At 42.9% G+C, this 26,947-nt stretch overlaps 1 protein-coding gene across 1 annotated transcript in view; it reads left to right on the top strand.

Annotated features, from left to right (window-relative positions):
- LOC147711061 (protein-arginine deiminase type-3-like) overlaps window positions 1–26,947 on the top strand; it is a 128,428-nt gene that overhangs the window by 23,410 nt on the left and 78,071 nt on the right. The window contains exon 2 of the mRNA XM_086921884.1: window positions 18,377–18,557. Coding sequence (XP_086778010.1) covers window positions 18,377–18,557 — 181 coding nt within the window. The remainder of the gene's footprint in view (window positions 1–18,376; window positions 18,558–26,947) is intronic.

The raw sequence follows: 26,947 nt of genomic DNA, 5'->3' as shown, positions 1-26,947 counted from the left end.
TGTATTACATTGTAAAGAGCTGCGCCAGAAGAGGCTTTCTTGTGCGGAAGGGGGTGCAGCAAGGCCTCCTAAAAGTGACTGAGTGAAATGTATAACATTTTATTCAGTGACTTTTGAGGTTATGCTACATCAAAACCTTGCACATGCTTGAAGCAGGTGTAAGGATTGGTATAGCATTGTGAGCATAGAGCCGCAAGAGAATTGCTGGAGCTGTGTTATACTTGCAACCGACATCAAGCAATAATTCATTCAAAAATTACTTTGCAATTTAGTTTTGTTATTATTTTATAATAAGAATATGAAATATCTAAAAAATACAATAAATATAAATATTTATATAAAAAATATAAGAAATTAGTATAAAAAGAAAGACATAATAATTAATACATTTATAAATTATCATTTACAAAACCTATGAAATTCACTGAAAAAACCATAGGTTTCACACACGTTATAGTTAGGAATTAGCATTTAAAAAACCTTGCAAATTCATTGAAAAAACCATAGGTTTCACATGTTATAGTTATCTGAACATTTCTCTCATACAAAACCTTTGAAATTACTCCGTTATAGTTAGCTCAGCTAACTATAACTTGCGCGCCCGCAATGCACTGCTGATGATGTCACATATTACATCACTCATGACATGGTCAGTGACATCACTCATGACATCACTGATGACATCTCAAATGACATCCCTGATGACATCATCCTTGTGGCACACTTCCTCTTACTGTAATATAACCTTTGATACACACGATCAAAAATAGAAACTAACATTTTCAAAAAAATGGAGATACCAATTCCAGTTAGAACAACCTATTGAGTAATCCCAAAATCTACATACACATCCACTCATTCAATTCAATTCAAGGATTCTTTATTCGATGATTAAAAATCACCATAAAAGCACATACATATATACATAAGTAAAAAATTCATTAAATCATTTTCAAGATCCCAATTATAATAATTATTTTTACACATTGCAAAAAAAAGGGAAAGGGGATTTTGACACTTTAAAAAAAAGATTAATAACAATTTTTAGGCATCATTCCTCTCCTCTGGTTACCCTTAAACGGACCGCCACTTTAATAAAATTCATTATGCAGCACAATGTTAAAGGGTCGGATGCTTTCTGTAGGTAGGTTAGGGCCTCTTGAGCATGTTTCAAGTTGGCTTGTTTTAAAATTTTCACTAGAAATCTACGTCTAGGCATGGAGTAAAAAGGGCACAGGACTACAAAGTGAAGGGAATCCTGCGGAGACCTATTGTCGCAGCCGCAGGTTCCCTTCTGCTCAGTTGTAGTTAAAAACCCTGCTGGTGATGCCAATAAGTATGGAAGTAAGTTTAATCTAAAGCGACACATCAGAAATCTATCCTGAGCATTATGCATGAGGTACAAATATGGCTCCATTCCCTCGACGCTCTTAACCAGGTTGTGAGCCCTCACTGTCTTTTTGAGCCCTTCAGCCTCAGCTCTCTGTAGTGCTTTTTGATCTAAAAAAGCTTTTTTTACTAACACCTTGTGCTGGGATACAACTGCTGCAGGGTTGGTGAAGAGGTTCCTGTAGCCAAGGGCCTCTAAGGTACTCTTAACATAGTTGAGCCATGGTATTCTCATACATGTATCCCTTGCTAAGCAATCATTTAAAATTTCCCTGCTTAGAAACGCGTCAGGGTTGACCCAAATTTTTAACCAGGCCACTATTGGCCTAAGTTTTACCAGATCTTCTAGATAAGGCATCCCTAGTTCCTTGTGTGCTATGAAACCAGCGGTACTTGGGGGTACTCTCAGGATGGTTCTTAGGTATTTATTTTCTTCCCGCTGTATTTTTGCAGTATTAACAAAGCCCCATACCTCTGCCCCATAAATCACTTTGGAGCAGCATATGGAGCTATACAGGTTCATCACCTGTTCAGGACTCCATCTACCTACCCTCCTACCATAACTTGCAATTGCGCCATTGGTAGCGATCATTTTGCAACATCGCTCCTCAACCAGGGAGTTAAATTGTAAAGCCCCGTCAAAAGTTACACCTAGATAGGGAAATGTTTTGACCTCTTCTATTTTATGGTTTCCTATTGTGTACGTAAATTTGGTGCAAGGTTTGTTACCAGCCAACAGCACATATGATTTGCCCAAATTGACAAAAAGGTCTAGGGAGCCCATAAATTTAACAAATCCATCAATCAAAATCTGTAGGCTCCTAGGCGTACGTGCGAGCAAGACCGCGTCATCTGCGTAGAGCAGAACAGGGATATGACGCGTCCCCACCCTTGGGCAATCTGTCTTTAGATTTAACAAAACTGTTCCAAATTGTTATATAAAGGGAAAATAAAAATGGGGCAAGAATACAGCCTTGCCGTACCCCACCCTTGCAAGGAAATGAATCGGTCAGCCCCCCTCCCTATTGAAACGGACTTTAGCGGAGTTGTCACTGTGAAGTTCCCTTAAGATATTAATTAAGCCAACCTCTATCCCCATAAGAGACATCATAACCCAAAGTTTCTCCCTATTAACATGATCGAATGCCGCTGCCAAATCCATGAACCCCATATAGATTGCTTCATTACTGGCCATGGTGTATTTGGCAGTTAGTATATAGAGGTTCAAGCATTGATCACTGGTGGACCTCCCCGTCCTAAATCCATATTGAGTGTCCGAGAAGATGTTATTTTCTTCGGTCCACTCGGACAGTCTATTGAGGATCGCCCTTCCCAGAAGTTTGGCAGACACATCAATCAGGGAAATCGGGCGATAACACTTGGGATCATCCCTATTGCCCTTCTTAAAGATAGGGACGATTATGGCCTTTGACCAGGATGTCGGCAGGCCACAAGTAATGGCGGTATTTATGACCCTAGTCATTATGGGAGCCCAGAGTTCTACACAGCTCAAAAACAAATCAGGGGGGATCCCGTCAGGGCCAGGGGCTTTATTTTTTGTCAATCCTTCTATTCCAGCAGTGATCTCCTTAATGGTGAACACTACTGTAGTGCCCTGATGTGAGGTCTCTGCATGCTCTTCAGTTGTTCCTGGCTCATAGTTGTACAACCCCTTATAATGGGAGACCCACTGTTCTGGTAGGATATTTGATCCTATCTCCGGGGTGTTATTTTCCTGGAAAGTTGGTTGGTTGATGATTCTCCAGAACCCGGACATGTCCCTTTTTTCCCCCGCTTCTCTTAGGTCTGCCCACGCTTCTCCCTGTAGAGCTAATTTCCTCCTCTTGGTCTCCCTCTTATATTTGTTCCTACATACCGCGATTTGTAGGGTGTCTCTTGGTTTGTTTTTAAGGCTGCTTTTGAGCTCCCTCAGAGCCTTTGAGCAGTCTCTATCGAACCAACGTGGATTACAGTGGTTCCTTATGAGCGCACTAGTTTTTAGTAGACCGTCTATAAGGTCAGCAATCTGGCCAAATGCTTCGAGCAACCTCGGACCTTGAACCTCCATATCTAAACAGTCATCCATGGCAGGTTTACCAGAGTCCATCAAGGATTTATAAAAGGTTTCCCCATCTATTTTGGACCACCTTAGTCTCCTTCCCTGGTCTGTTACCATCTCAGTAATTGTACCTTGGTATCTACTTTTTGGGCCCGCCAGATGAAACAACCCCAATACAAGGGGGTTGTGATCACTAAAACTACTCCATTCTATCCCTACGCTGATGACTCTATTTATTAAAAGTCTAGAAACTAAAATATAGTCAATAAAAGAGGAACATCCTCATCGGCGTGTGGGAGAAATGCGGCCCTTTCTCTACAGGGCAATGAGACCATTCTGCATCTATTGGGACCAGTGCCGAGCATAGGTGACAGTTGAAGTCTCCCATGACCAGCAGAGCAGGTACCTGTCCCATTTTCCGAGCTATAGTTTCCTGACCCAATCTGTCATCCAATTCTCCTACAAATGAAGTATGGTCTCCCCCTGCCCCATTGTTGTAAATATTGAAAACAGTAAGTCTTAGCCCCTTCCCATTAAACCGTACTGCTTGTATGGCATGGGATTTCCAGTCCGTAATGGACCAGCTGCCCGGAAGGTTTAAATCTACATATATGGATAGTCCTCCCATGGCTCTCCCCGATCTCGTTTTTTGCGCCGGAACAAAAAAACATTTATACCCCTGCATATGGAAGTTACTATGATCAAGGGCCCATGTCTCCTGGAGGCTAATTACATGGAAGTTACTAATATAATTGCGCCACTCTTTATTATTAAATTTGGCTGCCAAGCCTGCTATGTTCCAGGAAATGGTTCTCAGTGCGTCATAGACCTGCTCTATGCCCCCATTAAGCCCAGTTTGTTTCACAGTCTCCACCCGACCCAGTTCCAACCCATTTCCTCCCACTGTAGGTTCGATAGCTATAACCATGGGCTCGTCCACCTCAATCCCCCTAGCCCTGCCAGGTGAAATTTGTTGTGCCAGCGGGCTTTGCTGCTCAGGTTCCAGTATTGAGTCCCCTATATTTACAACTCCTGGAGATACATTTCCCATTGTATTGGTATGTCTGCCCATGTGTCAATCGACCCCCTCAAGTCCGTTCAGGCAACTAAATCGATTAAAGCTGTGGAAGGGTAACACCGGGCGATGAAAAACTGGCCGAGCATTAAAATCGTGGTGTCTACCCCTCCGGACGACCCTCGTCCAGTTATCGTGGGCTTGATTGGAATACATAGGGGTAGGGGGGAAGAAAAACGACACATGTAGGGTCTGGATTGTTGATTCGAGTGATCTATTCTTCCCTAGACATATATGAGTTACAGTCCCAGCGTCTCGAAAACTCACCAGGATACAATCCCCTATTATAGATTTGTTTGTTTTACCCACCCAAAGTACCCTTCTCACCATAATGATTTCGTTGTTGAGGTGTACCGGGAGGGGTCTATTCAGATTCAACCACTTAATAACCTTGCTTTTCAGTGATCAAAAGTTCTCTACTTCGCCCACTTCAAGTGGGGGAACACCGGCCATGACTACCATAAAATCGTTTGCCTCTGGAGGGAGATTGGGCCTACGGGGTCTAGGAGGAGGCTTCACTGGGGGTGGGGGAGCAATACTGCCAGTGATTGGCATAGGGGGAGCTAGGCCTACAGGTGAAGGTGGCCTGTTAGGGTTTAGTGGATGGGCTGGGGCTACATTAGTCATAAGGGGTTGTGGGGGGGAGCAACAATGGTGACCAGGGGGGTGCTAAACTAACTGGCATGTTAGAGGAGTTCGGAGGGACCATGGGAGAGGAAATAGTCTCAAGAGATCTACCCTGGAGGCCGAGGGTTTCATGCTATTTAATGTAGCCTCCAAAATAGTAAGTCTGATCTCAACCTTTTTAATACTCTCACTAATCGGCAATAATAGGGACCTAAGCAAAAATTCCAGATTTCCTAACGGAACAACAGAAAGCGGGACATAGGTTGCATTGTTTACTGTGGCATCAGCCGAGTCGGTAACAATGGTAACCTTTTCAGGAGGTGTTGTGTGTGCATCTTCCGATAACCTCTCAGTGGTTGGGGGGGGTTTTGTTGTCCTCCCAAAATCAGAGTGGGGGATTTTTGTTTTGGTTTTTCCCTGGCCACCCCTCGACTTCCTCATGCGTTTGTTCGGTGGGGGCCCATATACCCCTTGCACAGAAGTTGACTTGGGTTTAGCTTTCCTGGCTTTAATAGCCGGTGGGGGCTGTGAAATTAGGTCAATAGTCACACTACTTGGACTAATAGAGGGGGTTAAGTTAGTGGTTGATTCAGTCTGGTTGTTGGTACAATCCCTCAGCAGGAGGGGGACATCATCCAGTGAGGATGGTTCCTCACTAAGTTATCTAGAATTATCTCCAAGGGGCCTATTTTTCAAATTTTCTATAGAGCGTCTGCGCTCCGCCCTGAGCTTAATCAAGGTACTTTCCTTATCCCCTTCTCCCGCGGCCCGGGGGAAATAATTATCTAGAGTCCTATTTTTTACCCCTCCCAACTTCATAGGAGTACCCTCCCTGGCCGGGGAAGGCATAACAAACCGTGATGGGTGCAAAACTTAAAGGGAAATTTAACAGAAGAGTAATCCAATGTTCAAGGGGCAAACTAAGGAGGGTAGGCCCAGCCCAGCCTAATCCGGCCTATAGAGGGCCACAGAGGGCCCCCTCTTTGCTCGGACTTCGCCCGCGCTTCCGTCCGCGCGCGTCACACGTACGCGTCTGGAGGCTGGGCTAAGTAGGAGGAGGAGGGGGGCGGGAAGAGGCACCAGGTGTGCGCGATGAGCTGGCGCAAGCACCTCTGGGCCTCGCAGTCCCGCTCCCGCTGACCGCTTCGTCTCCCTCAGCTACTGCGCAAACCCTGGGGTGGAGCACACGGGCTCGGCTTGCACAAAGTTCCGTTCTTCAGGGCAGTTACAATCCAGGTTAGGTGGAGCACACGGGCTCAGTATTGGCAGAGTTCCGTTTTCTTAGCAAACCAGGTAAATCCCCACCGCTTTCACAGGGTCACAAGCGCGACTGCCAGCGGCACCCCACTCATTCACCAACAGTTCTATATAGTCACTCATACATGTACTGACTCATCATATGTACTCATACACCTATATATCCTGTTACACACCGACACTCATCTATAGAGTTAGTCACACACATACTCACACATGCAAATAAACTATCAAATATCCATTTACTTGCATATACAGCTATACACCCACCACTACACTAACTTCTACAGACTCGTAGACATACTTACTCTCTTAAACAATCACTTATAGAAACACATACTTATTTATACAGGAAGTCTTAGAATCTGTCGCTCTCAGATATACCCACTTATATACATCAATACTCACATATACTAGTTTACAACATATGTAGTTACTCATAAAGATACTATTGAGAGTCATTCACTCACTAACACACCCATACACACACTCATCCACCCATACAGTCCTGCACACATGCTGTCTTCAAAACACATACAAACAGTGAGTCAGTCATTCATGCATCTGTGCGCTAAGTAATACTCCCCACCGAACCGTACAAACACTCATTTTGGTACTCAAAAACCAACTAATAACCCATATACACACTCATGTAGCTACTCTCCAACCCATGCAGCCACTTATATACAAAGGGAGACACTGATACAGATATTTAAATATTTGAAGATTACTCGCTAGTACACCTATTCACTAGGATATACTTAATAAGTCAGTTATACCATGAATTTTACCACAAAAACATCCATTTAGACACTTATTTACCCATTTATTCTTCCATCGACCTTTAGATAGACATATATAAAAAAATATATTTTTCAGAAAGACACACATTCACTGGATGATGTCATCAGTGATGTCATCAGGGATGTTATTTGAGATGCCATCAGTGATGTCATGAGTGATGTCACTGACCATGTCATGAGTGATGTAATATGTGACGTCATCAGCAGTGCATTGCGGGCGCGCAAGTTATAGTTAGCTGAGCTAACTATAACAGAGGAATTTCAAAGGTTTTGTATGAGAGAAATGTTCAGTTAACTATAACGTGTGAAACCAATGTTTTTTTCAATGAATTTGCAAGGTTTTTTCAATGCTAATTCCTAACTATAACGTGTGTGAAACTTATGGTTTTTTCAGTGAATATATATATATATATATATATATATATATATATATATATATATATATATATATATATATATATATATATATATATATATATATATATATATATATATATATATATGTAAATATCTCACGCTGCAGGCAATTCAAGGAAAAGTCGCACTCAGGATTTTTTGTTACAGGAAAAGTATTTATTGACTTACCGCGTTTCGACACACGGTCTTTGTCAAAAAGTCATAAAGAGACCCAGAGGTTTTTTTTTTAAGAGCATTTCCTGTTTTAAACAATGGACATAGAAGACATTGTAAATTTATGTTTGCTTATCCTGTGCTTGATTGAAGGAAGATAGACTGTCACCAAAAACGTTATCAAATCATTTTGAAGAAACACTTTTGGAAACCATTTCTAGAATAATGGAAATCATAACATAAATAAATGACATTCCAAAGGTGAAGTTATTCAACAATAAATGAAAAACCTGGCTAACAACTGTGTAATTGTAATGCAGATGCATCATAGCCGCATAATAGTGCTGCCCTGTGGCAAAGAATGCAAGGTAGTTGTATCCCTTTGCTGTGCTCAGTAGCCCTGAGAATCAGATGCTGGTGAGGTGGTGGGGGACGGGCAAGTATCCGACGGTGTGTGTCCCGTTCAAAGCACAGGCTGCCCAGAGGAAAAAAGACATTGGGTTAGGCCCATTCGTGGTCTTTTTTTAAAAAAAGGAGTAAAAAATGAGCATCGGAATTGCGGTGAGGCAGTGTGTAACAACAAAAAACATGTGTTCTAAAGTGAAACTAAAAAGTAAAAACAAGGGGTCGTTGGAGTAAGGTGGCCGGATGGGCCAGGTCAAGCCCCTGCAGGGCCGCCCTATAGGCAATGACCGTGGTCCTATGGTCCATGGTGGGTAAGATAATGCTGGACTGTGCTAGCGGTGTGTGGGCAGATTAGGATCAGATTCTAGTGCAAGATTTAAAACAGAGAGAGGAAAAGGAAAGAGGAAGTCCTCAAATTACTGTGATGTAATAGTGGACAGAAATCCCTGTAGATTCAGCCTAAGTGGACATGGAGGTCCTTTTCATGGTTGAGGCCTCCCGGGGTCTTGCTTTTTAATCTCACAATATATTCAGATTCCAGGCGTCGCAGATGACATTCCTGATCTCCTCTCGCTGACACTGGGACCCTGTCAATTCCAAAATATGAGATTTTAGAGCTGACATCTTTGGCATTGAAGTGTATCAAATCAGAATGTTTAGCTATGGGATATGACATGTCACCATTTTTGATGGTGCGCAAGTGTTCTAGAACACGCATCTTCACCGGGAAGATTGTGCTTCCCACGTATCGTAGGCAACAAATGCAAATTAAAACATAAACGACAAAATCAGTGTTGCAATTTATAAAACCACTGATCTTCCCCGTCTTCCCATTGAGGAGGGCAAACGTTTTGACATTTTAGCTGTTGTTGTATGCTTTGCACCTCCCACATTTGTGGAATCCTGGGAGTTCCCTCAACCAGGGTCCATGTGACTTTGATTTAATGGATAGGTGACTATGTACCAACATATCTTGCAAGGACTGACACTTCTTATATGTCACATGTGGTGTTGGGCTAACCATTTTCCCTATCACAACATCATTTCTGACTATGTGCCAATGCTTCCGTACTATCTGATGGATTTCCTGTAAAGCATGGTTGAAAGTGGTGATGAGTCTCACTTTATGTTTGCCACTGTCCTTCTCTTTTGGTATCAGTAAGCTGTTTCTATTTCTTTTGTCTGCTCTCTCAGTTGCTATTGTGATAGTTTTGCCTGAGTAGCCCCTGCTTTTAAAATGGCCCCTCATGTTTTTCGCTTCTTTCTCAAAGGAGTCATTGGGGCTGCAGTTATGCTTTCCTCTTATTAGTTCCCAATAGGGGATGCTGTTCTTGAGTCCTGTCGGTGGTGGCTGTGTGCATGTAGAATGCTATTACTAGATGTTGGCTTTCTATACAAACTGGTGTTTAGTGTTCCATGATGCACCTCCACTAAGATGCCAAGGAACTCTATGCTAGTCCGATCAGTTTTGCTGGTGAATTGCAGATTTAAGTTATTCACCGAGAGTCCTTGAATGAAAGTGTTCAAAACATCCTGTGGACCATCCCATTTCAGAAAAATATTGTCTATGTAGCGGGTCCACAGGATTACATTGTTCATGTGTTGTGTGTTGCCTTCATGCCACTGGTGCTCCGCCTCCCACCACCCCATGAACAGACAGGCGTACGATGGCGGTACCAGTGTAATGTTCATACCAGTCATCGTCGAACAGAAAGCAATTGTTGTGTAAGCAAAAGTGTAACATGCGCAGCAGTAATGCAGTGTGGTCATACATGGTGGTAGGCCTATCTCTAAAATAGTATTTACATGTTTGTAGGCCTAGGTCATGTTCAATACAAGTATACAATGCAACAACATCTATTGTTGCCAAGATGTACATGTCTTTCCATGGAATTTCCTGCACTTTAGACAGGAAGTCCATGGTGTCTATGAAGTATGAGGTTAGGTTCAGGACATATGAGCAAAGAAAGTAGTCTAGGTAAATGGACGTGTTCTCAAGAAGACTTTGCTTGGCCGATATGATGGGTCTGCTGGGGGGATCCGTGGGCTGCTTATGTACCTTCGGTAGCATATAGAATACCGGGGTGATGGGTTTCTTTACCAGTAAGAACAGGAACTCATTATGGCTAAGCATGTCATTCTCACGCCAGTCATTCAACATTTTGTGGTATTCCAGAATGGTTTTGTTATATCTCGCCAAACTGGATCTCAGGTAACATCCTGAGAATTCTAGTTGTCTTTTGGCCTCTGTTCGGTATTTGTTGATATCCCAGAGGACCACATTACCCCCCTTGTCAGAGGGTTTGATAACGAAGCTGGTCGCTTGTTTCAAAGACTGCAAGCCAGCCCTTTGTGCTGCAGTTAGGTTACTGGCAAAATAGTTGTCCTCCTTTTTCCATAAGTACAACAAATCAAGTAGAACAGTCTCATGGAATGTGTCAATTCCATCATGCAGGGTTATAGGGTTGAATTTTGATCTGGGTTTAAAATCGTTCCTGGATCTTTTGCTGACCTCCATATCCATACTGATCAAGAGATCACGATCCGTGTCCCAATCCTTGGTACCAAGTTGGATTTCCCTCATGCCTGCCATGGTTTCAATGTCCCTTATGGATAGGGTAGCATCCGTGGGGACAGGGGGGTGTCCGCTAGGCTAGTGTTTGAGGAGCCTGTATTTTGTTTCAAAGTGTATAGCTTCAAGAGCTTAAATTTGCGCATAAACAGAAATAGGTCAATGCGTGTTTTAGCAAAGTCAAAGTTGGCTGTGGAGCAGAAAGAAAGGCCTAGTTCCAGTACCAATATTTCCTCATGGATGATCAAATGAGGGGAAAGGTTAATGATAGTAAAGTTAGATTGCTCTCCCATCATTTGTTCCTCTTTGATCGCCTGATGCCTCTCCCATGTGGCGTTGAGTTGTCACTGGCCTTCTCCCCCTCTCTTTGTTGTCCCCTTTGTCTTGTTCTTTGCCTCCTCCTTTTCCTCTTCCCTGTGCTGGTTTTTTAGTGGCGCTCAGGCTCAGTTGCATAAAACGGTACTCCTCCAGCGATGTGAAGGGTCCTCTTTGCGGCGCCAGGGTTGTATGTCTGTCCACATCATCAGAAGGGGCGGCGGAATTTGAGCCTGAGGTCTCTGATTCCTGTGCTCGAATTGCTTCAATCTTCTTGTAATCCTTTCTTATGGTGTCATATTTTCTGCTGAAAGAGAGAATGCGTCCTTGTGCATAGTCATTCCTGTCCCTTATGAATTTCCAGCGTTTCCTCGCCTTTATCCCATCTTCATATTTGGTCAGCCTTGTCTCCATTTCTTTGATGAACTTTGTTATCTCTTCTATATCTATCTCTATCTATCTATCTATCTATCTATCTATCTATCTATCTATCTATCTATCTATCTATATATATATATATATATATATATATATATATATATATATATATATATATATATATATATATATGCCACACCAGTCCTGGTTAGGTTTGGAGAGTCTGTCAAGTAACTAGCGGTCCGAGTGGGGTTACAGGAAACCCTTCAATCCTTTAACTACTTCCACGATGTCAGCAGAAAATAAACGGACACCCTTGCAAGCTGCAAAATAAGTTTCTTTGGAGCCATTAAAAATATAATTTTGCCATATGTGAATTGTAGTTTGTACCCTTTTATATTACACAACTTTTTATATAAATTTTGACTCTTTGAGTATACACCCATGTAGTATTGTTTTCCTTACTGAATGTATTTCAGTTTTGTGTTTGATTTGTTGTTCAATCAAATAATTTATTTTTGACATTTGTTTGTACTAAGTCACCAATTCAGGGCTTAAAGTTAATTAATTTTGTATATAATTTGTTATAATATTGATATCAGTAATAATACCTACGCCTAAATTTAAAACGTTAAACACCCTATTACTGGAGTTAGCGTGTGGAGGGAGGAAGTAGAAATAAAATATTTTTTCAAGAATTGCAACTAATTGTGCACGGGTGTGAACTTAATCACCCATATTTTGAGAATCACTACATTGTGGCACAGCTGTTGGTGCCATGACTCCCCAAATGGAAGAGCTTGTGTTTATGAGTCACTCTGCTCAAAGCTGACAACTTGTGACAGCAGCGTTGAAGAGCAGCACGATTATATTGACGCAATTCAAACATCTAACTGTGGACAGAGACTGTTGCAAAAATATTTGACTTCAACAAATACCCTATGGTTTATGCCTCAGTAGAATTGTGATGGGTAAAGATGCTAGAACTGATATCAGAGACTTGTTTGCACAGCATAAACTCAAAACATTTGTTGAACTAAGACAAGGCAGTATTCTACAGGTGGGTCAATTTTTGATCTAGGATGCGATTACCCGGAAAGAAAAACAAAAATGGAAATGCCACTATGCAAAACAACACACATATCCATACAGTTACAGTTGATACATGGAAAGAGCAGGAAATCCAATGCCATACTATATCGTAACATCATTGACTATACTAATGCTGTAGCGGGAATCGGTGTAAATAAAATTCTGGTTCGCCATTCTAAGCACGCAGGGCTGATTCCTGCTTCCGGTGCTACAGCCCAAGAGTTCGACGAACTTTAGCCATTATTTTTAGAAGATCAGGAGCAAATCATCACATAAATATTAATCACAATCTCTATCTAAGTTCTTTCAATAATGAGAAATTTTAAGGGTTTTATTATTTTAAAGTTTAGTAGAAAGTCCTTATTCAAAATCAAAAGTTGTATTCATAGTAATTCTACAATAATCATTCTGTTACAGAATTGATTAAGAAATATTGGTTAATTCAGTGAAAAAAAACTATGAATGAAGCGTTTTCCATTAAGGAAGAAACCCCCTATTCTAAGAATGGGGCAAAAGGTGTAGGTAGGAATCCATAAAGAGTTGGAGTTCGAAAGAGAGTGAGATCAAGCATAAAGTTCAAGTATTCAGACGTCATAAATCAATCACATCAGAACTTCCCATAAAGAGATGCTCACGAAACTCAGTAGAGTCTCAAAAGCAATAAGGATTAAGCAAGGGAAATTGTGCAGTAGCAGTAGCAACCACAATCAATGGTGTGGAAAGCGGTTCTGGAAAAAAGGGCCTCTGGAAAAAGAAGATGTGTCTTCTCTAGAAGCTCATACTATTATAAATAGTCAAAATTATTGTTGCAGTTAATGTGGTACCTTCTCCTCCTCTCGTCCAATCATCTTTGAGGGTTCTTCTTGGGAACAGGTATATTCATTTCCTTATTACGATGGGACAATAGTGTATAGACAGTAATCTTCAAGTATGCAACTTTGTTATTTTTTCACCTGGCTCCACATGAAGCTTTTCATTCTAAACATCCTTTCCCATGAATGCGACTACATTTAAAGATATGTTAGTTAACAATGGTCTATATAAAAACACATCTGTGGTAACAAAAGAACATTATTTTCCAGGTCTTCATTTTTTGGGAATAAAATAAGTATGTTTAAAGAGGTCATGTTCAGTGTATGCACTGTATTCTATATGTGATTATTCTTCATATTTCAATTTGAATGTTATGTTCTAAACAAATATTAAAGCTCTCATTGTATAAGTTGAAACATTTGACAGATTTATATGAAACATTTATTTTTATAAAACATGATCATGGAAAGGTCAAGATTTTTAACATTTGAAACGTGCATCAGTACATGTTAGTCAAGCTAGTCATTAAACAATGTTGCTTTACAAATGTTGAGGCCTAGTACGTGTAAGTGTGGCTATCTACTATGTTTATACACATTTTGTAAGCACATTTTATTTTGTTTAAGTCTGCATGTTAATATTGCACAAATAGTTTTACTATATTATTTTGCTAAAAACACCTCATCACTAAAATATACCTATTGGGTCGGAGAGAGAATTGGGAAACAGACATAAATATAAGATTTAATAACAAAGGGTGGGGATTGATTGATGAACACCCCTCCGAAATTTCTAGGAATTAAAGGTTTATTTGTTCCAATGTATTATACTTCAAAGGACTTACTAGACATCACGCAGGCTATTTAAAATATATAATATGTGTTGGACACTGAGATGTTCTGATATGGAAGAAGACCTGATGCATAAGTTCTAGAACTGCTCTGCATTGAGCAATTATTGCAGGGAAGTCTCTGGCACTATCGGAGCTCACTAGAAAAACAGGTCTGCTGAGACCCAAGATATGCACTCTTAGATTGCACAATAAGACTAAGGGAGGGAAACTAGAATCTAAAATTATTGACTTAGCATTACTGCTGGCCATATGCCAAATTTCATGGCCTGAAAACAGTAAACGTGCCTCAGGTGGGAAACTGATTGGAAGACATGAAACATGGGCCCAGGCAGAAGGTGACTAATTAATTGCTTTACAAATACAGGCGCAAAATCCTCTTGATGTATCCATGTTGGATATGTTATTACTGTCACTAAAGAGCAAAAGTGATAATAGAACACTGTAGGAGAGGAGGCGGTACCTCGCTGTTATTGGCTGTAGGCACATGGTATAGTGTTCAGTTAAATTCATTACTCATTAGCATGTAGACCAGATATATAATAATGTTGCGTTGCCCTTGCGTCACGCAGAGTAACGCAATAGCAACGCAACACTAAAGTCAGATTTACCAGGCAAATCTGGAGTAACACAAAGCAGCTCAAGTTGCTGCCCTGCGTTAATCTGCACCGGGGAAGCGTTCCATGGCTGGCGCGTGAACGTTCCCACTCTTCCATCAATTGATTATGGTACATTCCCAGATTTACCATGAGTGGTAGACCTGGGAATGCGTCATTTGAGGCTAGTCAGGGGTCACAGCTGTGACCTCTAGCTTGCTCCCTGCTACTCATGGCACTTCCTTTTCTACCCCTGGCCTCAGAGGAGGCAAATGTTTTGACACAGTATGGGCTCTTCCTCAGGGCAACACTGCTGTAAATTCAGTAAATATATTTCTTTAACACTTTACTCAAACATTTGTAGGTAAACGGTGAACAGTGTGAATTACATTAAGTGGTGCCTTTGTAGTGTCAAGTCGTCTTCCAGAAAGGATTTGGGGCATCATAACCATCAGACATTCTCTATTTATGTGTATACAATCTCTAGTTTCTCTACTGCATGCGTAAGTGCAGTTTTATGTTGACAGAGAAATAATCTGAACAACTTTCCCTACGCACACATTTATTCTCATGTGCGCCACACTCCATGCACACTTCTCCAGAGGAGGGCTGTTAATCCTTGAAAGTGGTGAGGGGTAATTCTTCCCACGGGTTTACCTCATTGTTTTCAAAATTTGCCTTGTGGGCCCTCACACATATATGTACCCATACACTCACACTCACTGTTTCGCACTCATAAATACTCTTGCACACACTCACATTTTTGTAATTACTGACCCTCACTCGCAACTACTAGCTCACAGGGGCTCTGATTTGAACTCTTGAGGTAAAGGTGTTCTGCTTTAATAGTGCTTCTGTGCCTGGTGCAATTGCATCATTAATAGAGACACCCCTGACTGACTTCCACTCCCTCTCACACTCTCCCCTCACTTCTTCTTCCTTACTCACACCTCCTTCCTCACTCTCCTGCTTGCCATTATTCATTCTCACTTTCACTCCCTCATTGATTCTCACTCTTTAATTCTCTTTGACACAATCAAATACGCATCAATAACACACATTCTCACTCAATCTCTTAATCTCTCAATCACTCACAAACATACTTTCACTCATACATACACAGGGAAACAACACGGATAATTGTTTTTAACTTACCTTTCTTCTTTTACTGACAACTCAGAGGTTCCATGGCAGCAGCATAGCAGGATTCCGGTGCTGGACATAGGAACCAGCAAGCTATGCTTCCCAACGAGAAGCCAGACAAAGCAACAGGGCCAGGCTTCAGAGGAAGACCCACCTCAAGCCCTCTGACAGCTTCTTGATAGGACAGGAAGTACAGTCTTATCACAAGCTGGGACAGTGCTCTGGATCCTGCCCCTGCAGCTCTGTGTATCTCCTCATGGGCTTCTGGGATGCAATGATGTGCACCCTGATAGCCACATTTTAGCAGATATACTGTGCTGACTGAGACATGCGCAGTATGTATACTACATAAAATGGATTGTCTGTGTTAGGGGATCTTAGTTGAACTATGCCCCTCATATGCTCAATCCAGACATCCATCTACAGAGTGCTGTGTTTTTAAACTACACTCTTTAGCTGGATCATCGCTCAACCCTCTCATTCTGTCACCAGAAGCCTGGTGAAGAGGCAAGAGGGCTGACCTGCATACTGCAGCATTCATGTAAACACAAAGTCGTGTTTGCATGAACACTATTAAAGTAAATTAATACAAATGTAATCTTTTAATTTAGCAGTGGCTCCTTGGGCTCACAGGTGGCAGGGCTACACCCTGGAGCCCCTGAAAAGGAGCCATCCCTGCATTTGTCCATCCAAATACTACATTGCATAATCCTAAAATAACTTTATTTCAATGCCTTTAGCATGATTACCAGTCAATGTGTGGTGACAAAAACCAAAAAAATAAAACAGCACTAAGCTGGTTCGAACACATGACAGAGAAACACTAGTGACAGGTTATATGTCAAACTCACACTTCTTTCCACCCAAGCACTCTCACAGAGTAGTATGCTAACATTCTGTATTGGTGTCTTGGCACTTGATTAGGTATATGAAGCACTATATAAATGTATCTACATTACAATACAATATTATGTTCACTGTACTATCTAAGGGCCTCATTTAGATCTTGGCAGACGGGTTACTCAATCACAACGGTAACGGATATCGCGTCCGCCATAATATAAATCCAGTTGTATCCCATTGGATTTATTTTTTGGCAATTGGGATATCCCTCATTATTGTGACTGAGTAACCCGTACGCCAAGATCTAAATCAGTCCCTTAGAGTTTATTACTGGAAACGTGATAAAATGCAATTATAATTTTTATGGCCTGTATAATGTATTTTTTTATTCTGTTAGTACTATGGTATTTATTTCCAAAACAAATCATGTCATTTAATAAGAGCATATCAGATATGGGCGAATCCATGTAGAAATTTACTCATAGATGATCATATTGTGGCTAACCATACTCATGTTTCACTGCTGTCTAATGTCCCCATGGACATTATCCCAAAAAAACTGATTCCGACCGACCTAAATGCATGATATATTGGTGTTTAATGAACACCCTAAATAATCCTTTAGTTCTTTGTGGAGTAACGTTGGGGCATATCATCAAGGACCGGTGATAATTATCGCAAAGCACACTTAGCGCTAGGATAAATATCGCCGGGTAACATGGAATTTTATCGCTGAGATAGCTTGCTATTATCAACGCTTATCTCAAAAGTGATAACATTCCAAGCGCTAACTGCCAAATGTGAGATTATCGCATCTCATAAAGTTTGGCGTTAGCTTGATGATAGGGAGAGGCATACTTAGCCATGATATCCACCTTACATGGGATATCATGGCTAAGTCAGTCTCGAAGCAGGCGTGAGGAAAGTAGCGATAACAGAGGTTATCGCTACTTTGCTGGTCGCTCTGCAGGTTAGCGTGCCCCTTGTTAATTAGAGAAATGTCGCTTAGCGACATTTCTCCAGTTATGTCAGGGCAAGAACGCCCACTTTGCATCTCATTTGAGATGCAAAGCTGGGTATTCAATAAACAGGCGCTGATGCAAGGTTTCAGGCGATAGTGTGACTTTGCTGATTAGGCAATAAAATTATCGCCGCTTTTCGGCGAAAACAGACGCAAAAGCGGCGATAATTTTATATCGCCTCGTTGATGATATGCCCTGTTCTTCTTTATAAAATTCCCTAGTCATATGTAGTATGACTGTCTCTATGAAAGTTATTTTAACCATGTGAAATGTTAGCTCTACTCTTTGAAAGGCCTCTACCACAGGGTAGAGGGAAAGAAACCTTCTGAGGAAACATTAATTGACTGTGTTGTGTATGGTTCATCCTGAGTACCCAAATGACACTTAGGGAGTTGTTGGTGCCCCTTGATGAGCCTTTTATTCTACTGTGGTGTTAGTGGTGCATACAAAGGAGTGTGTTGCTCTCTGTGGTATCAGTAGCACCACATACAATTCATGTACCATTGAAGACTTTGGAGTGTGGTTGTCCTTGAAGGACTATTTGATTAACACAAGTTTATTTTCTAGATCAGCACCACCAGGAGCGACGAAGTTTCGCATTCACGGATGTTCTGGAGTGAAAATCAAAGTTGCAAATCAGGCTAAGAATCGGAAAACCCCAAAAGGTGCCAAGAAGTTTCCTCTCAACAGAAAGAATGTAGTATCAGTAACCACCATCCATCCCAGCTCAGAGATCAATGACATCCAAGTAAGTGGATTGATTGGTGTGAGTGAGCCTGCTAGTGAATAAGTGCTCATTAAAAGATGGACTTAGTGAATAAGCCACTGAATAAGCAAGCACACAAACAAGTGAAGGATGGAGAGAAATAGCAAATGAGCTAATGAGTGAGCGTGAGTGATAGAGTGAGGCCCTGATTTACAAAAAGCCTCCACATTCGTGGGAGAGGCTATTTAGCAATTGCTGGATCTCTACACTCGTGGGATATCCGCAATGGGAAACTGCAATGCAGAGATCCCCCCCCCCCCCCACGAGTGCGGGGATCCCGGCACGACTGAGGAGCCTCCGCCACAAATGTAGAGGCTCTTGTGTATCGGGCCACAGTGAATAATTGAACAAAATAAGGAACCACTGGAGTAGCAAGTAAATGTGTGAGGGTTTGAGTAAAGGATGTAGCTCCTGACTGAGCAATTGAAAAAGATAATCTCAATGACAAAGTGGAAGAAAGCACAAATGATGAACTGGTTCACTTCATGGAGCTTTGGAAAATTTAAGGTGTGAAGGTGTGTAGTGATGCTAATAATGCCAAAATAACAGCACAGAGGTTTGACGTCATCAACAGCTTTGCAAACATTTCACACTAGTTGCCATAACCTCTTTCCAGCATAGGTGGATGAGGTTAGGGTCCATACTCCTTGTTAATACAGTCATTTATGTCTTCGCTGAGACAAAATGGCTGACAATCCTGGTGATTTGTTCTACAAAAAACTGTTGAAAATTCATGCAATGCTACCCACAAAGATAGAGGGAAAATTCCCCTCGTTTTTCATACCCCTTTTGCTGCTTTGAAGACCATAAATGCTGGCCAGTATGCGGGAGCTGTGAATTATAATACAAAGTGGTCCACGAGCTTTATAACCCCAGGCAAAATGTAGTCCTAAGTCATTTTGATTGTTGTTAACAACTCTTGTTTTGATAATGGTTGTGTCTAATTTGATTGCAAAACTTATATGCTGCATATTCATAATTTTCCCAAGATCTTCCATTATTGTAAGACATCAGAATGAAAATATAAAAACTTTAACTAAAAGAGGCCAAACAAACCAGACATTTCACTTAAACATCCTCTCCCTGCATTTTTGAGTGCATCTAAACCTTCGTAAAGCGGACTTTTTGAACATTAAGAATACGTCTGCAACCAAGTGGTGAAACAAAATAAATTCCTGGAAAACAATTTGTACAATTGAATGAAAATTAAGGGGCATATTTACAAACCCCTATCGCCACCAGAACGTCAACGTTATTTACAAAGCACTGTCTTGTAAATAAGGCACGAATTCACGCTATATTTAGCATGAATGGGGAGGGCAATGGGTGTTGTGGTGGGCGTTCCACCGCAACACGCACTGATTTTGATGCTGCCCCATATTTACAAGAGTGCCGTAAATATGGGGCAGGGCCAAACTTAAGACCAAAAAATACCTAGTCTTACACTGGCGAAATGAGGAGAAATGCTTTATTTCTCCTTGTTTTTTCTGTTTCTATGTGCACTGCATTGTGCAGAACACATAGAAACTGCAAAACACCATTGATTGTTTATGTACAGGAAGGTGTCTCTTCCTGCACATAAACAATCATTTGTTTAAAACGACATGTTGCAATCCTATGTGTGCTGCATTCTGCAGCACACATAGAAGTTAAAAAAAGCCAGCCATTCGTGATTGTTTATGTGCAGGACGGGACACCTTCCTGCACATAAACAATCTTTCACTGCAACGCAGGCACCCTTGCACAATGTTTCAAGAGTGCCTGCGTTGGCACTAGGCAGCTGCAATTAGCACCAGAGCAAGGTGAAACGCAGGGCTGCTCCGCATTCTTGTAAATATGGTGCAGCTCTGCGTTTATGAAGTGGGGGAGTGCGACGTTAAGCTAATATGGCTAACGCCGCGCTCCGTCACTTTATTATGAATGTATGCCCCTAACTAATTATACACTTACGGTGACATGCATCAATAAAACGTTTTGCGATTCCTTATTAGCGATTTTTAAGGAATCGCAAATAAGGAATCGCAAAACGGGATGCATGAATTAAATTGCATAATATTTGCGATTCGGCAAAAATCGCAATTTTTACCGAATCGCAAATATTATGAGAATTTCAATTTGCGATTTCGCAATTTCCATTGATTCCTATGGGCCAAAAGGCCCATAGGAATCAATGGGAATAGCGAATTCGCAAATTGAAATTCGCAAACTGTTGATGCATTCCATGGGTGCAGGGGGGGGTCCTTTGGACCCCCCCCTGCACCCCTGAAATGTATTTTGGAGTGCATGTTTCAAACATACATGTCCTAAGGACATGTGTGTCTGTAACATGACAGTGTTTTTAAATGCAAATTAGAGCATTTTAGCACATTTTCGCAAATTACCACGAGGTTCAACCTCGTGGTAATTTGCACCCCCTATTTGCGAATTCGCAATTTTAAAATGAATCATGCATTGCTTTTGAGGAATCGCAAATTTGCGATTCCTTAGAAGCAATCGCATTTTTGGAATTCGCTAAAAATAGCGATTTTCCCAAAAATGCACGATGCATCTCAAAACAGGATTTTGCATTCGCAAACGGCTGATTTTAGCGAATCGCACCGTTTGCGCATGCAAAAATCGTTGATGCATGTGCCTGTAAGACCCTCATACAAGTTGGGGTATTTCATCCAGTCTCAATAATAAAAGAGGGGTCCAACAACCAAAGGGACAGGACACCACAAAGACGCTTAAGTCTGAGAAAAATTCCCTTTGGGATATTCTGTTGTCATACAATATGTCCAATCATACCTCAGTATTCAACAATCATTCTAAAACATACATTGGGTCAATACCATCAATAGTTTCAAATAAGAGTATGTCCCTAACAGTAGCATACAAGTCATGCAGCAACACGGAGAAAAGAAACAGGTGGCAGCAAGATCTGAAATCAGCATGCATAGAGCTGTGGTGGCAGGACAGAAATGGTCACATCCCCAATGGTGATGAGAGTGGAGAACATGCACAGCACCCTCAAGGAAAGACTCAATATTAAGGAGGGTAAAAATTAAGCCACTTTTTTCAGCTTACTGCTGCCTCATAAATATCGTCCACTTTAACGAGTTTTTCTGTGTTAAAGGGGCATGCAATTGGTGTTGCCGGGGGCGTTATGTTATGTTATAACGGATTTTTTATAGCGCACGGCTACTCCGAGGAGTGTCTCGGCGCTTTGACAAAACCCGAGAAAGAAAATCCAGGGCAGATGCGAGGGCGAGCAGGAAAATTACTGGGTACAAAGCCATGTCTTCAGCTCCTTCCTAAAAGCCAGTAGGTTTCTGATTTTCCTTAGGGAGACGGGCAGAGAGTTCCAACATCGAGGTGCCAAGTGGCGAAAGGAGCGACCTCCAATTCTAGCCCGCCTGATGGAAGGAACAGAAGCCATAGCCAAGGAAACTGATCTAAGAGTTCTAGAAGGCACATAGAAGGCCAGGCGCTTCCTAATGTATCTGGCCCCTACATGGTGGAGCGCCTTAAAGGCAAGTGTCAGTGGCTTGAAAGTAATCCGTCTTGAAACAGGAAGCCAGTGGAGCTTTTTAAGCAACTCCGATGCACTCACTCTCCGCTGGAGGCCGTAGATAGCTCTTGCAGTGGTGTTCTACACCATCTGCAGGCGCGAAAGAAAAAATGTTGGCAGTCCCAGATAGAGCACATTCGCATAATCCAGGCGTGCACAGTGGTCTTTCTATGCTCCAGAGACAAGATCGGAAGGAATTTTCTTAACATTTTCAAAATGCCAAAACATTTCCCTGTAAGCCCGAGAATCTGAAACCCAAAGGAAAGGCCGTCGTCAATCTGAAACCCGAGGTTCTTTGCCTTGGAAGAAGCGTCTGCCGGTGGGTACATATCCAGGGGCCACCAAGCCTTCCATCTGGGATCTGGAGAGCAGCCAAAGAAAAGCAGTTCCGATTTATCGGAATTACATTTCAGACTGTGCTGTTTAAACCAGCCCCCAGACAGCCTCTGATCCGCATACCGTCAAAGTCGGAACCCTTTGTACAGGTAAAGAGGAGCTGGGTGTCATCAGCATAGGATACGATCTGGGCACCAAACAACTTCGCCACTGCTGCCAGATGGGCCATATAGATGTTAAAAAGGGTGGGGCTTAAGATGGAACTCTGAGGCACCCCCACCTCCAATGGCGGCATGTCGGCAGAGAAAGGTGGCGCCCAGACCGTTTGCCGGCACCCGGCCAGAAATGACTCAAACCAGTTCAACACCGTTTCCCGTAATCCGATCTCACTGAGTCTTGAAAGGAGACCGTCATGGGGAACGGTGTCGAAGGCCGCCGACAGATCCAACATAACTAGTATGGCCTTTCCTCCAGTGTCTAGTACTTCCCTAATGGCATCGGTGACTTCAAGAAGAGCGGTCTCCGTGCTCATATTGGCACGGAAACCCGACTGAGTGTCGTGTAAAATATCATTACTCTCAATGAAGTTGGATAGGGAGACGTGCACGTGCTTCTCCACCACCTTTGCCAAAGCCGGGAGGAGGGAGATAGGCCTATAGTTGGCATGGACCAATGGGTCCAAATTGGGCTTCTTGACAAGCGGCAGGATCAAGGCATGCTTCCAGGCCTGGGGAACCACTCCCGTGCTTAAGGACATATTGAGCACCGGGTTGAGCAAGGTATTTATGGCAGGCGCTACTCTTCCATGACATTTTGCGGGGCAGGGATCCTGCGGAGAACCAGACTTGAGCTGGGTGAAAAGGTCAAGTGAGGCAGAGAGAGACAAAGACGGAAACTCAGAGAGAGAGGGGCCTTCCGCTACCAAGGATGGGAACAGAGGAAGCCTGATCTCAGGTGCAGATACTAAGCTAATAGGGGGAAAAGTATCTTGAATGGATTTAATTTTATTAGCAAAGAAGATTGCAAGTTGACAAACCCATGATTCAGTATGGGAGTGGGAAGGCAAGATCGAGGTGGGGGAGATGAACTCTTTTACAATGCGGAATATTTCTTTGCTTGTATTCGCCGCATCCTCGATTCTTTTATCGAAATAGGCTTTTTTCCAGCCATGATATGGCTGTGATAGAGCCTAATTGATTCCCTATATTTATTTTTATCACTGGGGTCGTACAGGCGACGACAAGCCCTTTCGGCTTTCTTACACTCTCGTCGCATCTCACCGAGAAAGGGAGTGAACCACGGGGCAGAAGCGCGCCTGCTGGTTTTGCTGTAAATTACCACTGGAGCTAGCTCTTCAAATCTGTCAACGAGCCACCTATGTAGCAGATACAGATCCTCCTCTAAACTACCAGACAGTTGACAAGGGTGTGAGGAGAGCGCAAATGCCAACATTTCAGAGGACACCCGGTGAAATGCCTGTGCAGTCCCTCTAGAGCCTTCCAACGGTCTTGAAGAAGTAATGGTGACTGGGGGGATATAAAAATGTATTAAATAGTGATCGGACCATAGAACTGGGACCGGGGGGGACGTGCTGATCAAAACGGTAGAAAAAACTTGATCAAAGATGTGACCTTTGTTGTGCGTGGGAACAAAGACATAAGGTAACAACCCTAAAGGAGCTGTAATGTCCCACAACTTAACAACATCAGTGTCACTGCATACATCCATGTGGAAGTTAAAATCTCCCAACAGTATACAATGTTCTGATTTTAAACAGAGTACCAAAAGAACAGCCTGCAATTCCTCGAAAAAGAGGCCTATGGGTCCCGGTGGCCTATATATTAGAAGCCCAACACAAGCTTGGTGGGGGGACAGGGAGAGGGTGAAACCCAGGGACTCGCATCCCGTGATATTGTCAGTGGAAAAAGTGGCGCAGGAGAAGCGCTTTTTGACTACCAGAGCAACCCCACCGCCTCTGCCTATAGCCTTATCCTTTCTGACGATGACATAGTCAGTAGGAATGGCAGTCGCTAGGTCAGGGCCAGAGCTTTCTCCCAGCCAGGTCTCTGTTAGAAAAAGGCAAAGCGGCTTAGACTCCGTCAGCAGATTATAAATATCCAGAGAATGCCTACTGAGAGATCTGGTATTAAGAAGAAAGCAGGGATTGTAGGTAGGCAGAGTCGCAGGAGATACAGCGTGGGGGCCGACCAAACGCCAGCCCCAGCCAGGGCAGCCCTTTTTCAATGCCCGCCTACCCGGAAAGACGCAGCGGCAGTTAGCCGCCTCGCCCCGAAGGGAGAGGAGTTCAGCAGAAGTATAAGAGGGCATGGTGGCAAGAAGCTGGGAACACCCAAGGAGAAAAATAAAAGCCCACGTCCGCACCCGTCCGCATCTGGGACCCTGACAGGCGCAGACGGGCTTACCTTAGGCGCTTCTTTGGCGAGGGATAGGTGCGTCCGCTGCGCAGAGGGAAGAGCCTCTAAACTTATAGTCGCGCATGGGGAGTGAAAGGAGAGCCGCACCGCTGGTCCGCCGACCGGCGTGCAAAAACTCCTCCCAAGATGGCCGCTGTTCCTATCCCAAAGTACCCAGCGGCACCTCGTATGCCCGACTGGAATGGGGATGAGAGAAAAGGCAAGTCCCCCCGCGGTGCTATTGCCACCCAGCACACGCGGGGAAGACCAGAAACAAAGTAGAAAGAGATAGCGTGAAGAATGCACCCGGCTTTCCGCCTAAGGTGCAGAAACAGAAAAGGAACCAGTGGGAATACACACAGTCAGGTAAGCAAGAGACATGGCCTGTCCAGAATGTAAAAGCACTCAACAGTCAGCAGTGCAAGCGCTGGCAATCAGCGCGATGGTTCAGGGAGCAGCACAAGGAAAAAGCGGTGACACGCGCTAGCACTCAGCGCAAGGAATAAAAATTAAAAATGACACAACGCGTTAGCAGTCAGCGCGAAATGCAGGTGATTAAAAAATGATCAAAATTAGTTTTAAAAGTGCCTCAGCACATCAAGCCCCAGAAACTCTGCCTCAAGTTCTTCGCGGTACGATTCTGGCATCCATGGCTTTTTGGCTCTGCCCCAGGTTTACGAGAAATTGTAGATCTGAGGCATTACCAAAAATGTATGCCTCCCCAGAGGAGGTGTAAGGGAGTCACAATTAGGAGAAATATCCTTATTTCTCCTTGATGTACCTTTTTCTACGGGTACACATAGAAAGAGGAAAATTCCTCCTGTGAATATAATCATCCCCCGCAATGCAGGCACTCCTGAACCATGGTGCAAAGGTGCCTGCATTGGTGCACGGCAGCCCATTGTGCACCGGCTCTGGGGAAAGGGACAGAAATGTGCCATATCTAATAGATATGGAGCATTCCTGCCCTTTTCTTTTGCCTTAGGGTAGTGCAGCAGGGTGGCTGTGTCACTGCCCTACGGCAAAACCTCATACAACAGGCCCAGTGTGTTTATGCTTAGCAAAGTTTAGGGCATGTATGTACATTATCATACATCCCAAAAAAGATTGAGTTGGTAGAGAAACACCCCGGCATGGTTAAGCAACTTTTATGTGTGTGTGTAGGCCTGTAGCGGAAGATGTAGTATAACCTCTCCTGTGTTCCAAGTGTGGCTGCTTACTGATAATCTTAGAATGGCACAATGCTTTGAAATAGTCTAGGGTTCCCTAAGGAGTTAACTGCAGAACTAATCTTGATGGTGTTTACTTTATCGTACTAAAGAAACTTGTTCATTGGAGACCAAAAAACTTTGATTGTTCCACAACTCTTATGGTGATTACTATGCACAATGCTGCAGAACTAGGTTTGGTGAGACCTAGTCTTTCCTGCTATGTAAGGACTTTGTGGTGCATTATTATGTTAGCTAAACCCTGATGCCAGACGTGTGATCCGTTGCCTAATTGGTTTTAGGGCCCTGTGCCTAGCACTACATCAGTATAGTCACACCCACCTGACCTGTAGTCTTGGTTACATTTAGGAGACAGGCATAGAAGACAGAGGCAGGGAAGTGTACTCCAAGTCCTCCAGGTACCTGTGTGGTACTCTGGGGGGTCAGTGCATGCCAGACCACACTCTCTACCTGTTTGTGACAGGGCAGGTTCACCAGTAGACTCCCCATCTGTGGCTGTAGCTACTGAGCCATACTGATGGTGTAGTGGTCAGAGCAGCAGATGTAGCTTTGAGGCTACCCTGGGTGTGGTGCTGAACAAGAGGGAACAAGGAGTGCCCATGGGGTCACGAGAGATGTAATGTCAGTGCTCTCCCTACCTCCAAATATCAATTCAAGTTAAGGATATCCATTATTGAAGGTTTAAAATGAGGATAAACTACAACAGTGCCTCTTGAACCCATCCTTGGAAGCACTAAATGTTAACTGGATGAGTCTAGGCTGGACGTAGACTGTAGAGGCCACACATTTTAAGTCATTGAGAGTTGAACGGCCCTATAGGGAAAATTGAAATTTTGGGCCAGA

The sequence above is a fragment of the Lissotriton vulgaris genome, chromosome 5 (assembly GCF_964263255.1).
Source record: "Lissotriton vulgaris chromosome 5, aLisVul1.2, whole genome shotgun sequence".
Classification (NCBI taxonomy): Eukaryota; Metazoa; Chordata; class Amphibia; order Caudata; family Salamandridae; genus Lissotriton; species Lissotriton vulgaris.
This window is presented reverse-complemented; position numbering and strand designations above follow the sequence as displayed.